Source organism: Labrus bergylta, chromosome 11, assembly GCF_963930695.1.
Source record: "Labrus bergylta chromosome 11, fLabBer1.1, whole genome shotgun sequence".
Classification (NCBI taxonomy): Eukaryota; Metazoa; Chordata; class Actinopteri; order Labriformes; family Labridae; genus Labrus; species Labrus bergylta.
In genome coordinates, this window is record NC_089205.1 from 30252684 (window position 1) to 30267764 (window position 15081).

Genomic DNA, 15081 nt, shown 5'->3' on the forward strand with positions numbered 1-15081 from the left:
CAGGACAAGACAATAACTAATTAATTATGCACACTCGCCACCAACTGGACTGGGAGGTGTACTGCAGGTGCTTTACATGTGGTTAATGACAGAGTTGTGTGAGAATTAGAAAGGAGTGGTGGACACCCAGCGATTCTAATCAGTCAAAACCTTCAGATTTTTTTTAATCATTGTTAAAAAAATTCCGTCAAAGACGGAGAATATTCGGTTAACGCGACCTCTAGTCTGTCTGTACCTCAGTGTCTCCAGTCTGCAGTGTGGATCCTCCAGTCCAGCAGCCAGCAGCTTCTCTCCTCGTTCTCCTGGATGATTGTAGCTCAGGTCCAGCTCTCTCAGGTGGGAGGAGCTTAGAGCTGAGGCCAGAGACGCACAACCTTCTCCTGTGATCAGACAACCTGACAGACTACACACACACACACACACACACACACACACACACACACACACACACACACACACACACACACACACACACACACACACACACACACACACACACACACACACACACACACACACACACACACACACACACACACACACACACACACACACACACACACACACACACACACACACACACACACACACACACACAGAACGAGCTAAGAGCTTTACAGTTTTAATGTGGTAACATACAGTAACTAAAACTTTAAACCACTCAATAAAGGAACATTTGATAAATGATTCATCAAGAAAATGATCTTAGAGGAATAATGTGGATCAGCTGCACACTAACCTGAGAGTGTCCAGTCTACAGAGAGGACTCTTTAATCCAGAGGACAGCAGCTTCACTCCTGAATCCTGCAGGTTGTTGTTGCTCAGGTCCAGCTCTCTCAGACTAGAGGACTGGGAGCTGAGGACTGAGGACAGAGCTTCACAGCTTCTCTCTGAGAGGTTACAGACACTCAGCCTGAAGAGGATTCAGAAGAACACAAATGAAAGCAATTAGAAACAATAGTTGTTATTTCTGAATAAAGAGAACTACATTAAACCTGGATAGTTATGTGGACACATACAGAGCTTTGTTTGAAGCTTTGATCACAGGCAGCAGCCTCAGAAGAGCCTCCTCTGAAGCAGAGTATTTCTTCAGGTCAAACACGTCCAGATCTTTTTCTGATGACAGTAAGATGAAGACCAGAGCTGACCACTGAGCAGGAGACAGTTTATCTGTGGAGAGACGTCCTGATCTCAGGGACTGTTGGATCTCCTCCACTAGAGAACGATCATTCAGTTCATTCAGACAGTGGAACAGATTGATGCTTTTCTCTGCAGACAGATCCTCACTGATCTTCTTCTTGATGTACTGGACAGTTTTCTGATTGGTCTGTGAGCCACTTCCTGTGGGTGTCAACAAACCTCGTAGCTGATTCTGATTGGTCTCTAGAGAAAGACCGAGGAGAAAGCGGAGGAACAAGTCCAGGTGTCCATTTGGACTCTGTAAGGCCTGGTCCACAGCACTCAGATATAAAAGTCTTGGGTCAGGTTTTTCTCTTGATACTTCAGACCTGGATGTTGTTTGTTCTTCTGACATCAGATTGACTCCAGAGTTGATGAAGGTCAGATGGACATGAAGAGCAGCCAGAAACTCCTGAACACTCAGATGGATGAAGCAGAACACCTTGTCCTGGTACAGTCCTCTCTCCTCTTTAAAGATCTGTGTGAACACTCCTGAGTACACTGAGGCTGCTCTGATATCGATGCCACACTCTGTCAGGTCTGAGTCATAGAAGATCAGGTTTCCTTTCTGCAGCTGCTCAAAAGCCAGTTTTCCCAGAGACTCAATCATCTTCCTGCTCTCTGGACTCCAGTGTGGATCTGTCTCAGCTCCTCCATCATACTTGATGTTCTTCAGTTTGGACTGAACCACCAGGAAGTGGATGTACATCTCAGTCAGGGTCTTGGGCAGCTCTCCTCCCTCTCTGGTCTTCAGCACATCCTCCAGAACTGTAGCAGTGATCCAGCAGAAGACTGGGATGTGGCACATGATGTGGAGGCTTCTGGATGTCTTGATGTGGGAGATGATTCTGTTGGCCTGATCCTTATCTCTGAACCTCTTCCTGAAGTACTCCTCCTTCTGTGGGTCAGTGAACCCTCTGACCTCTGTCACCATGTCAACACACTCAGGAGGGATCTGATTGGCTGCTGCAGGTCGTGTGGTTATCCAGAGGCGAGCAGAGGGAAGCAGTTTCCCCCTGATGAGGTTTGTCAGCAGCACATCCACTGACTCTCTGGACTCTGTGACATCAGTCAGGGTCTGGTTGTTTTTAAAGTCCAGAGGAAGTCGACACTCATCCAGACCGTCAAAGATGAACACAACCTGGAACTCTTCAAACCTGCAGATTCCTGCTTCTTTGGTTTCAGGAAAGAAGTGATGAACAAGTTCCACCAAGCTGAACTTTTTCTCTTTCAGCACATTCAGCTCTCTGAAAGTGAATGGAAATGTGAACTGTATGTCCTGGTTGGCTTTGTCTTCAGCCCAGTCCAGAGTGAACTTCTGTGTTAAGACTGTTTTCCCGATGCCAGCCACTCCCTTTGTCATCACTGTTCTGATTGGTTCATCTCTTCCAGGTGAGGCTTTAAAGATGTCTTCTTGTCTGATGGTTGTTTCTGGTCTGTCTGGTTTCCTGGATGCTGTTTCAATCTGTCTGACCTCGTGTTCATCATTGACCTCTCCAGTCCCTCCCTCTGTGATGTAGAGCTCTGTGTAGATCTGGTTCAGAAGGGTTGGGTTTCCTGCTTTAGCAATCCCCTCAAACACACACTGGAACTTCTCCTTCAGGTTAGATTTCAGTTTACATTGCACTGCACCAAACGTTCCTGAATAAAGAAAGAACTGAAATCAATGAACAGATCCTGATATAGATCACATGACTATCTGAGTTTGGAACTTTAAACCGTTTTGTCCTTTTTCTAAAATGCTAAATCTGTTAAAATGTTCTTACTGCTCTGCAGACAGTCAGCCAGCTCCTCCTGCTTCATTCTCCTCAGGAAGTGGAGAGTGATCTTCAAAAAATCTTCTCTACAGCTTCTCCCCTGCTCTTCATCCTCACTCTGACTCTCTAAGCATTCTGGGTAATCTGGACTCAGAACTCTCTGGACTCTCTTCAGCTCGTTCTTCACAAAGGTGACGATGTTCTCCTCCAGCAGCTGGAACAGAAGGAGACACTGGATATTTAATATAAACTGGTAGAACTCAACATGTGGTTCATCTGTCTGAAGGTCAGCTGGTCTAAACAGAACAATAACTTAGCATTAAATTATTGTAATGATAGTAAATTATATAACAGTGTGTTGAACAGACCATAAAGATGGAGTCCAGGTCTGTTGGATTCTGCTGGTCTGATTGATCTCTGTGAACCTCGGAGCTCTCCTGTTGAACTCTGTGACACCAGAAAACAATGTGTCATATATTATGAAGCTCTGAACCAAGATATGAGTCTTTAAACAACAGAGTCAGAACGTTAACTTCATTTTAAGATCTCACCTTCCATCAGCAGGACGTCCATCTTTAAATTCAATATATAAACCTTTAGACCAGTCACTCTTCATGGACACACAGCTGGGTCCAGGAGAGTCTGGTCTCTGTCTCTTCATCCTGATACAAACAAACAGCTGGTATTATTATTATTGTTATTAAAAGATGTGCCAGATTTTGAACACAAAACTTAACTAAACAGGTAATCCAGGCTTTAATATTGTCCAATCTTGACTATTGCCCAGCAGTATGGTCTAATTGGTTCAAAACAGAGCAGCTAGTGTGGCGCTCCGTTGTGAATACAGAATGAATGTTGTTACGATGCATAATTGTCTAGCTTGGTCATTTGTTAAGAACAGATTCGTTTATTCATTACTTGTATTCTTCAGAAATATTTCAGTGATAAAGAACCTCGCTCCTCTGTACCTCTCTGAACTCCTGCACATCAACACACCCACCCGCACTCTCAGGTCTTCTTCTTCTAATCACCTCACTGCACCACCCGCCTGTCCACCAGGGGGTCCAGAGCCTTCAGCTGCTCTGCCCCTCCCCCGCCTCTGGAACTCCCTCCCACCACACATCCGTAGTATTGACACTCTCTCCATTTTTAAATCTCATCTCTAAACACATCTTTTTAAACTGACATATTCAGTCTGATCATTCCCCTTCCAGTCTCATAAATCCTCTACATCCTGTAAATACTTTTTAATGTTGATTTTATCGATGTATTGTGACTTTGTTGTTTTTATCTCTACTTTGTAAAACTTTAAATAAAATGTATTGAGATGTAGAATCATCTTTCAGTGGATCGACTTTTAAAATAGACAAATAAATCTAACTAATTATTTTGGCAGGTTTATTTTTCTTGAATCAAGACAATTTGACTTTATCTAAGAATATTTAACTTCTTTGCAGTAGGGTTTTTTTGCGAGAGGTGAACATGGACTGAAGACAGGAAGTGAGAGTGATGTAAATGTCTGAGGATGAAAGAGTTGTAGAAAAGCAGAACAGAGCTCTTTGTCTGTGCTGCCTCTGACAAAGAGCTGCTAAACTGCCTTTCACTGTTTTTATAGCAATGACATTAAAGATCTATTCTTTTATTTTCTGTTGTAATGATCCGAGGGATAATTAGAAAAAATATGACCTCTGCTCATCAAGCTCCATCTTTGAAATCAGCTGCTACTCTGTAAACTGGATTTCTATTTAAAGAAACACAAACTCAGTGATATGGTTTATCATGATGAGTCTGATCACTCAACTCTTTGACTGGTGAACACTGTGATGTCACTGCTGAAACAATAAACTGATGAGTCCTACAACACATCATGAAGCTCTGAGACAAGATATGAGTCTTTAAACAACAGAGTCAGAACATTAACTTCACTTTCACATCTCACCTTCCATCAGCAGGACGTCCATCTTTAAAGCCAATATATAAACCTTTAGACCGGTCACTCTTCATGGACACACAGCTGGGTCCAGGAGAGTCTGGTCTCTGTCTCTTCATCCTGATACAAACAAACAGCTGGTTAATGAAAGCTTTTAGAACAAAGATCATTTTTAATCAGATTGTTCCAGTTCAAACTAGCAGATGGATAATCAGTGATCAGGAGGCAGAGCTGAAGTTCTCCACAGTTCTCTCTGTTTCTATTAGAACAGTATCTCACTCAGAATACAGACAACACTGTGTCTGTCCTCAGATTCTTTAGACTGATGGAATCAAAGTTAACAGAAGAAGACTCAAACATAAACACAGCTCAGAAAGATGACACCAGGAACAATAAAGGTTAGAAGTCCAACCTGCATTTTCAGAGAGAAAGAACTCAGGCTAGCTACAGACAGATGTTCATGAAGATACTACCAGTGACCACCAGGGGGGGCAGAAGGACAACCTGAGAGAGTGATCTGTAGGAACAGGAGACTGGCTGGACCTCTGAAAGAGAACCATGAACAAGCCGAGGCCAGACTGTTTATTGGGAAACAGGAGCAGGTGAGGGACAGACTGTGGACTGAAAACAGATGTTGACCAGGCTGTCGACGTGGAACGAGGCAGGATTGGTGTTTGGTTAAAGGACTTCTTCTGTGTCCCCACATGAAAATAACTTTACAAGTCATATTCTATAACTTAAAAGAATATCATGTTGTTAAGTATGTTTAGTATCAGAAAAGCTTATATTAATAAAATACAGTATATCTAACTTTGACTTAATTAGATATTCTGGTTAACATCGAGCTAGATTGAACCTGAAAGGAGCTACAACAATGGTTTATCATATCTCAGCAGAGGAACAAGATTGTTTTCTTTATTTTGAGGATAAGACCACTTAGAGAACTTCTAGATTCAAGAAAGTTCAAAAAGGACACAAGTTAAAGTTTGTTCATAGAGAGCAGGAATCCTTCCTCTGTCTCTGATGATTATAAAAGTGTTCTTGTCCTGAATACTGGACTCAGTGTAGTTAATGAAGCATGTTATGACTGTGGCTCTTATATTATGAGCTTTCTTATTGAAATGTGTGTCAGTGTAAATTGTTCTACCACCCTGCTGAGGGTTGGTGCTGTTGTCTTTGTCACGTCTCTCTCTCTCCTTGTGCTGCAGGTGAGTAGGATAGAGGGGAAGGTCTGGGCTGTTTAAAGAAGAGAAGGAGGTGTATTCTGAGGGCCTCTGGTGGAGAAGTAGGAGAAACAGGAGGAAAGTACTGGGAGAGGTGAACATGGACTGAAGACAGGAAGTGAGAGTGATGTAAATGTCTGAGGATGAAAGAGTTGTAGAAAAGCAGAACAGAGCTCTTTGTCTGTGCTGCCTCTGACAAAGAGCTGCTAAACTGCCTTTCACTGTTTTTATAGCAATGACATTAAAGATCTATTCTTTTATTTTCTGTTGTAATGATCCGAGGGATAATTAGAAAAAATATGACCTCTGCTCATCAAGCGCCATCTTTGAAATCAGCTGCTACTCTGTAAACTGGATTTCTATTTAAAGAAACACAAACTCAGTGATATGGTTTATCATGATGAGTCTGATCACTGAACTCTTTGACTGGTGAACACTGTGATGTCACTGCCCGGGATTAAAGCAGAAAAACAAATGTCCAAAAATTCTCAAAGTATAAAACAAGTACAAAAAAACAATTTGAAGGTGTTTTCTATCTAAGAAATAAAATTGACACATTTTTCTTTTTTGAAGCTCAAGATCTAGGCTGACAGATGTGAGCTTGCTTCTTTTTTAACAAATTTGACCTACAGTCAAGTGAATTTTATGCCTATATAAATTAACAGGTGCAGCAGGTGATCTATATAAAACTTTGAATAAGTGAAAGTCTGAAAAGTAAATGAAGTTAGGGGGGTCTGGGGGGTTTCTCCCCCAGAGGAAAAATCTATTGTAACATTCAAATGAGGCTTTTGGAGCATTTTGAGATTATTTCATGATAAATGAGGAACTTGTTTTGATACTAAATAAGAAGCCGACTCTGTTCTTAACCTTAAGCAGCCTAAAGTAGTAACAACACAGAAATACCCTCAAACAAGTTACAGAAGTTAGAGTACAAACGTATCAGACTTCAGTCTGGAGTAACAAATGAATAATAGTTACTTTGCAAAAATGTACCTTTTACAGAATATTAATTATATATATTTTTAATGCATTAATGTGTTCCTCATTTTGTTGTCATTGCTACAGTTGGATCTAATCCTATTTACATACCTGTAGCTGGATACCTTGTGAATTCACAGGGCATGTAATAAAGATATTTAGACAAATAGTGTATTCATCCTATTTTGCATTATAAATCTGAATCTGAGAAGTAACTAGCAAACAAATTTAAGATTTTCTATAAATTCAGTGGAGTAAGAAGTATATTTTTACTAAGTACAAGAAGGCTTTTTTTAACATTTCGTTCTAACACAGAACTTATTTTATTTTATTTATTTGTTTGTTTATTTAACATGGACACACAGTAACATTGGTGCTGTAACATTTAACCATGCACAAGTTTATAGCAAAATGCTCATTTGCAACACCTGTCCACGGGAGGCTTTTAGAAACAACAGAGATAAAGATAAAAAGGGTAAGAAAAAGAAAACAGTTCAGTTATAAATACAGTGCAGTTATGAATGCAACAGGGATAAAATACTAATGAAGCTTTTAAAACTAAACATATTGTGTACCTCTAAAACATGACAATGGTGCCATCTTATCGTTTTTTTGTCCATGATTTTTAATGATTGGTTATATAGGGATATGATTGGCTTTAAAGTTGTTTGTGAGGCTTGAGACCAAGAACTGATGCAATATGATAGATGTGATAATATCATAGCATGTATATATAGCTGAGCTGTACTAAATGAGAGGTATTTCCTAATGATTCTGAAGCAGTTTAGATTAGATCTCGCTTTTTTACAGGTGTTTTTCGAATCGTAGGTGAGTCTAGAACAATCCCTAAGTACTTTACATCTTCAACCACATTGATGGTCTCATTATTTATTTTAACTAAGAATGTTTCTTTATCCCTTTGTTTGAGCATAGAAAAGCATATGGAAACTGTTTTCGTAATATTTAATGTTAAGTTAGAAGACTCAAGCCATTTTGCAATACAGTGCAAGGAGTCATTGAGGTGGGCAGCAGATTGCCTAGCAGATCTTGCAGGTGTGTATATAACCGTATCGTCGGCATACATTTGGCAGCCAACTGCAGGACAGATCTCAGGTAGGTCATTGATGTACATGCTGAATAGCAGCGGACCTAGAACTGACCCCTGGGGTATCCCCATGCTGTTGTTACGGAAGATGGACTTTTGCCCACTGACTCTGACACATTGCACTCTTCCACTTAGGTATGAGTCAAACCACTGCGAAGCCTGATCAGAGAATTGAAATTTAGAAAGTTTGGATAGCAACACATTGTGGTTAACAGTGTCGAAGGCCTTTTTTCAAGTCTAGGAAAACTGCTCCCACAACATGTCCCTTATCCAGAAAGCATTTTATTTTCTCAATAAGATAACATTTTGCAGTCTCAGTAGAATGTTTGGGTCTAAATCCGAATTGTTGTTGATGCAGCAAGTGGTTTGTCTCAAGATGTAGTATGAGTTGCTCTGCAACAACTTTTTCTAATATCTTGGACACAACTGGGAGAATGGCAATGGGTCTATAATTACATGTCAAGTCTGGCTCACCACTTTTGTAAATTGGACTGATAATGGCTTTTTTCCAGCTCTCAGGGAAAGTTTTTGTTTGAATTGACATATTCACCAGATGTGTTATTGGCTTAAGTAATTGAGTTCTATGATATTTGATCAGTTCACCGTCCAAATCATGAATATCCCTAGTCTTTGAGTTGTTCAGGTTACTCATGATCTTACTGACTTTTTCCAAAGTTACTTCTTTGATGTAAAATCCATTTTGAGTTTTCTGACTGAGTGAGTCTGGTCTTAACTCGACAGGTTTGAAGTTTTTGGATAGTTCCTGAACTGATTCTATAAAGAAAGCATTAAACTCACTTGCAACTGATGCGTTGTCTGAATTAAATTTGTTGTTTATTGTTAAACCCTTAATTCTATGATGTTTTGAGGCATTGGAGTTGGTTAAAGTGTTAATGTGCTTCCACAGCGCAGAGCTATTGCCTTTGGACTCTTCAATAAGCTTTAAAAATAATTCATCTTAACCCTGCGTAGTTCAGCTACAACTTTGTTTCTTAAGCCAGTATAAATTAAATGATCAGTGTTAGTTTTAGAGATAAGACATTTTGTAAGAGCAAAGTCACGTCTTTTCATTAATTGCCAAAGGTCTTGACTAAACCATGGGAGCGAGTTTCTTCTTGGTCTGCTCTTCCATGTTTTAGTGTGTTTGTCAATTAATCCAGTGATAGCTGTTGTAAAATGATCACAGCATTTGTCCACGTTATGTGTTTGTGGGGTGAGAAAGGCTCCACTGGAAAGGCAGATGTATTACCCAAAGTGCTAGTCAGCTGTAGAGTTGGGCCTGGATTTAAGTGCACATCGCCGGCAAGTAGAAGAAGAGTAAACAAAATCCGAGCAGCTCTCCAGCCCGCGTCTGGTGGCTGTGTGGCTCGCCCCGAACTCGCTGCTGCATGTCGGCCACCGTGGTGGAAAAGGGAGGCGATAGCCATGTAGCCATGACCATAGAAGTTAATCCGTGGTTTGATGGATAATAATCCCATTGGATCTATGATGCAACTTTGGGCTTTGAGGCTGAGTTTTGCGATCGGGTCTTCCGCATGGTCACAGGTGTACACCAGAGGAAGCAGCAACAGTCATGTTGGGTCAGTGTGAGGACACAGAGGAGGGGGTCCCTCCTGCTGGAAGAGCTGCACTTATTTATTGACTCCTCGACACTCACATATTGAGATCCAGTTTCTGTGGTGCAGTGCTGCACTGAGAGTTTACTTTAGGAGAGAAGCTGGACTCACTTTTCTGGGAGTATCAGTTTTTCTTACAGTCACAGTACAGAAACATAACTCCCCCTCCCATTGGCTCAAGCAGAATTCTCCAGAGAATATCCTGCTGCGTTCTCAGCTCACTCTGATTTGCTGCTGAAAAAATGACTCGGGGTCTGAGAGGAGAAACTCTGGGTGAAGTTCGAGCAAAACATTTCTGCTCGTGTGAAAGCCCTATAAATCTAAGGTATGATGTTCTATAGTGTGAATGTAAAGGGTTGAAAAATGTGTTTTGTCTTAAGCTAAAAAACAAAGGTTATTTAAAGGTTAAAAATGGATCACAAGATTCAAGGTTTAAAGCCATTGGGACATTGTAAAAGTTAATTATAGTGAAAATACAGTTCATTGCTAAAAGAACAAGTTAAATGAGTTAAACAGAGACCCCAATATATGTTTTTATGTTTATGTATCTCAAATAGCTATTTAAAGCTAGATTCCAGTGCACTGAGCTAAGTACAATGTTATTACAATACCGAACCAGGTTGCTAGAGGGCGCATAACGCTTGTGAGGAGCATTATACCCCAAAGAGGCAAAATCTGCAGAATAAATCCTGCAGCCGAGCTGAACACAGATAAACTTTGCTGCTTCTTTGTATTTACATACAGGTGGGTTTAATGTCTTCAAAACCACATGCATAAACACCAGTATAATGGTTAATAGTGTCAGGAATTTTGTCAGTGAAGTATAAGGTTTGAAACCAAGTATTTTTACAGTTATGTATATGTGAAAAGTAGAAATGTGAAGATGTAAACTAGCATGCTAGGCTAGCGCACCTGTTGCTAATGAATAGCAACTTTACGGAGCACGTGGAAATGCTGAGATACGTTAAAGGGGTTTGTTTTGTTTTGATAATGATTCAGAAATCATACAGAGAGTTAATGTGAACATTTCATGGTCTAATTTATGTGTGTATGTTTCTGGTTGACTCAAGAAGAGAAGATGTGTGTTTAATATGTAAAGGAAACAGAGAATAAATCCTGCAGCCGAGCTGAACACCGTTAAACTTTGTTGCTTCTTTGTATTTACATACAGACAGACCACTGCAGGGTAAAGACACACTCCTCCCTGGCACCCCTAGGCCAGGTCAGGGGAGCAACAAGAACACATGGAGAGGCTCTCTGAGGGAGAACTTTCTGATCATCATTCTCTGTTTGGATTCTACTTCATGCACTGTGCTCACCTTATTTACATTCAGATACATGTTATTTTATATTGACCCTGTACAAGACCTGACTGGTCCAGCTTTAAGTCTACCTAGCTCCACCAACCAATGAACAGCTGTCCCTGCTTTAGGGGCCGGCTGGTAAAAGTGAACTTTCTCAGTTCATGAAAGTACGTGGTATGTCAGATGGTCAGTCACATGAACACATCAGGGATAATAATCTGCTCATATATGAGATTACAGTCCAACACTCACACTGTGTAGTTTAACTTCTAATATCTTAACAACAGAAGTCAAAGTGATCCAACTTTAACTTTGATCCGACTCATGTTTCAGCTCCTCTCGTGTCAGAGCTCCAACATTACACTGTTTGATTTACACTGAACTCACTCAGAGAGCCTCAGGCCTGTCTGAAGAGGACAGACTCCCCTTCCTCTCTCTGCTGTCTAACTGTCCTGTTAGCATGTTAGCATAGCCTGCGTGCTAAACTGAGAGTCATCATGTTCCCTTTACTTCTACTGTAATAAGAGCAGCTAATGAACCTGGGGGCTAACTGTTAGCTTACAGCTCTTTTGAGACTTAAATTAAACAGAGAGTCTGAACAACAGTGAAAAGAGTCTCTTACCTTCAACCAGAGGATTATAATATTTTACAGGACTCTGCCTTCAACACGGAGAACAGAACTGCGTCACCACTGGAGAAAGTATAAAGTAGTGATGTGTCGTCATGAACGATTCGTTCAAAACGAACGAATCATCTGGGTGAACGAACTGAATCACTTACTAAAAAGAGTCGTTCATTTCTCAACTTCAGTTGTTCTCTCCTCTCTTCCGTCTCGTGTCTCAAAGCTCCCGCTCACAGTACGTTCAGTGAACGAACTGAACGAGAGTTCCGACGTGAATCACGTTCTGACGTGAATCACTGAACGAACTGAACGAGAGTTCCGACGTGAATCACGCTCCGACGTGAATCACGTTCTGACGTGAATCACTGAACGAACTGAACGAGAGTTCCGACGTGAATCACGCTCCGACGTGAATCACGTTCTGACGTGAATCACTGAACGAACTGAACGAGAGTTCCGACGTGAATCACGCTCCGACGTGAATCACGCTCCGACGTGAATCACTCATAGACTGTAAATATTACTGGACGAACCCTGACCCGTCTGTGACATAGGCAGAAAATGAGTCCAATCGACGGCCGCATCCATATTGGATTTGCAGTCTCAACCTAACTTCGGATCAACCTAGCTACAGCAGTAAGGCGGGACTTAGCTCCGCCCATTCAGCTCGACGTCAGCAGTCCACTTGACAGCATAGCTAACAGCTAGGCTGCTATCATCAACTATTCCTGCTCATCCTGAGAAAACTCTACAAACAGTAAGTTAACATTTAACTTTTATACAACACAGTTAAAACTAATTATATTCAACACAAATATTTAATTAAAGTCTTAAAACTACACTTTGTTAAATATACAACTATGGTTATTAGTTATTTGTCAGAACAGTTAGATTTTGTCAGAGTTAGCAGAGAAATACATTAACAAAGTTTTATCCATAAACTGTAAATAAATATGAGACATCCAGAAGAAATCAATATTACAAAGCATACAGTTCATGTTACTGTTCTGACAAAAAGAGGAATGTCTGTGTTTTATATTTACTGATGTCAACAGCGATGAGGTGAACATGACAACTGAACAATAATTATTTAGTATTTATTATAAGATATTTGTTTTCTATTGAACCTGTGAAGTCATGGAGTCTGTGGACAGTGTCAGCTTCACAACAAAAACTTTAAGTATTAGAAAAAATAGTGTTTAAGACTGGTATCTATTATGATGAGCTGCAGCTACCTTGTTCAATATTATTCCTGCAGATGTGGCTCATAACAAAAAAACAGCCTGAGCTGTCACATGTAGTTAACTGTACATTGTGTCTTGTCTGAGGCATTAATTGAACACCTTTGTATTTCTCCTATAGACACAGTGTGGATTATTGGTGACTGGTCCATCGAGGTGCCCAGAGAGCTGCAGAGACAGAGGAAGAAACCTGAGCCTCAACAACATCTGTATTTGTTGGTTCTTCTGGGGTGGACTTCAGTTGCTTCTCTTCAACAGCTCGCTGTGAGGGAGGTCTCCCCCGGACGGCCTGAGTGATGTCACCCACAGGCTGAGAGCTGAGGCGGGTTTTAAACCTCCTGACAAACCGTTACACCGCGCCCACCTGTCAAGCTGGTCAGCTACACGCCTTATTGTGAATAACTCTTATCCTTCATCAAATCAAAACTGATGAGTCATCAAAACATTCACCCCCCGTACAGTGTGTGTCCATCCAGACATGAGCTAATCACACCTATTTGTTTGTTTTGTACCAAGCTGTAAACATGTTCATCTCTGCTGTAAAAACAGACTTTTTTTAATGTTGTTTTTCAGATTAAATAAATATTTCTATATAAATGCACTCCTTTATGTCTACTTATGAGGATACATTTCAGATTAATGCTCAACTCAATAGCTTAGGGAAGGAAGTCTACTTTTACACAACTTCTTATTCTTTTGATAAATACTAATGTAGTTCATTTCTGAAAGTGGGATGGAACAGAGTCATTGCAAAAATTTGACCTTAAACACAGCCCCATTCTTAAATCAAGATACATGGAGAGTAAATAAGATCAATAACTTGTGAATAAAAACAGTTAAAAATGATTTAGAAATGTAGACTTATCAGATCAATATCACATAATATCAACTTCTCCCATCTAAACTGGACAAAGGGTTTTAAAATGGGAAGAAAATGGTTTGATTGCAAGTTGTTTGGAGGAGATCTAGTTTTATTTGAACAGCATGAATACAGTCTTCCAAGGTGCAAACCCTCCTCCTCCTCCTGATAAAGCCTGTGGAGCTCCTTCATGTACTGCTGTCTTATCTGCTGGCCATCTTCTCTCACCAGAACTTCGACTGTTGAAAAGTCATTCAGAAGAAGTTCGAGCATGTGACATGGATCCAGGAGAACATGGACTTTTAGTGAGGGGTCTTCAGAATGACAAAGAAAGAGAGAAAATATCAGTTATTCATTAAATCATTTTTTTTGTTCTCATCTATTTTTCTGTATTCATCTGTGTGTAAGAGCACATTTATAAATTCAACAGTGTACTACCCAGACAACAAAGGTCCAGTATTCAGGTAATCAACATCTATTCAAAGTTAAGAAGATAAACATTATTGTAATCATGCTGTTTTCAGCTCTCTCACTCACACAATGATATTCCACATCAAATGGTCTCAGATTGTGTGAGGATAAATTAAGCAGTTTATTGTGGATAGTACTTCATCTTAACATGAAACAAATATAACCTGAATTATTTAAATCATTAACAGGTCCCAACTCTCTGTGCTTTAGTACAGAACATACAGTAACTCATTTATTATTAACATGAGCTCAGTACATGGCTGTATTCTTCAAACTATTTCTTACACTTTATATCTATGTGCTTTAAATCTTATTTTCATTCCATATGTTATTTATATTTTATATTTCTACTGCTATATTCTGTGTATGAGTTCATTGAAAATTAATATGGTTATTAATATAGTTCATAATGGTTACAGATGCTCTTACAAAGTGAAGTTTTTTTTATTTGTTAACAGTTTGCTCAAATCTTAAGACACGACATCAACCATGTAACTTTAATGTCATCCTCTATAACCTACACAGCACATTAGGTTCAGTTCAGTTTATGTTACTGACGGATAATTACTACACAAAGTTTGTTTTTAATGTCCACATTTAGGTGGAGTATAACATTCATCATAACGTCAGATAACCACCGAGCTGAACCTTTAGCTTCTAACATCACACAAACTCATTATTTTCAACAACAACATCTTAACAACAAACATTTCTAAATAATGTAAATAATGAGCTACACAGTTAGCCGACTGGTTTACAAGCTAACTCTAAACAAGTTAGGTCCGTAAATATAAAC

At 39.9% G+C, this 15081-nt stretch overlaps 2 protein-coding genes and 1 long non-coding RNA gene across 11 annotated transcripts in view; 1 reads left to right on the forward strand and 2 right to left on the reverse strand.

The window, feature by feature from the left end:
• LOC114919286 (NLR family CARD domain-containing protein 3-like) overlaps positions 1-11803 on the reverse strand; it is a 155238-nt gene extending 143435 nt beyond the window's left edge. The window contains exon 1 of the mRNA XM_065960425.1: positions 11715-11803. The gene's annotated coding sequence lies outside the window, so the exon portion shown is untranslated. The remainder of the gene's footprint in view (positions 1-11714) is intronic.
• Positions 1-15081, reverse strand: part of LOC114919311 (NLR family CARD domain-containing protein 3-like) — a 51826-nt gene that overhangs the window by 6778 nt on the left and 29967 nt on the right. For 2 of the 9 annotated variants that reach the window (XM_065960453.1, XM_065960461.1), the window contains exons 5-11: positions 4876-4986; positions 3488-3598; positions 3305-3383; positions 2946-3150; positions 1020-2820; positions 740-913; positions 236-403 (exon numbers count right to left, since the gene is read on the reverse strand). The exons of 4 other annotated variants lie outside the window; for them this stretch is intronic. In XM_065960453.1, coding sequence (XP_065816525.1) covers positions 236-403; positions 740-913; positions 1020-2820; positions 2946-3150; positions 3305-3383; positions 3488-3598; positions 4876-4986 — 2649 coding nt within the window. The remainder of the gene's footprint in view (positions 1-235; positions 404-739; positions 914-1019; positions 2821-2945; positions 3151-3304; positions 3384-3487; positions 3599-4875; positions 4987-15081) is intronic. 3 more of the 9 variants (XM_065960454.1, XM_065960459.1, XM_065960456.1) reach the window with 3 other exon arrangements.
• LOC136180547 (uncharacterized) lies at positions 12356-13556 on the forward strand. The gene is made up of 2 exons (XR_010667173.1): positions 12356-12471; positions 13077-13556. It is a non-coding gene; the product is annotated as an uncharacterized lncRNA (long non-coding RNA).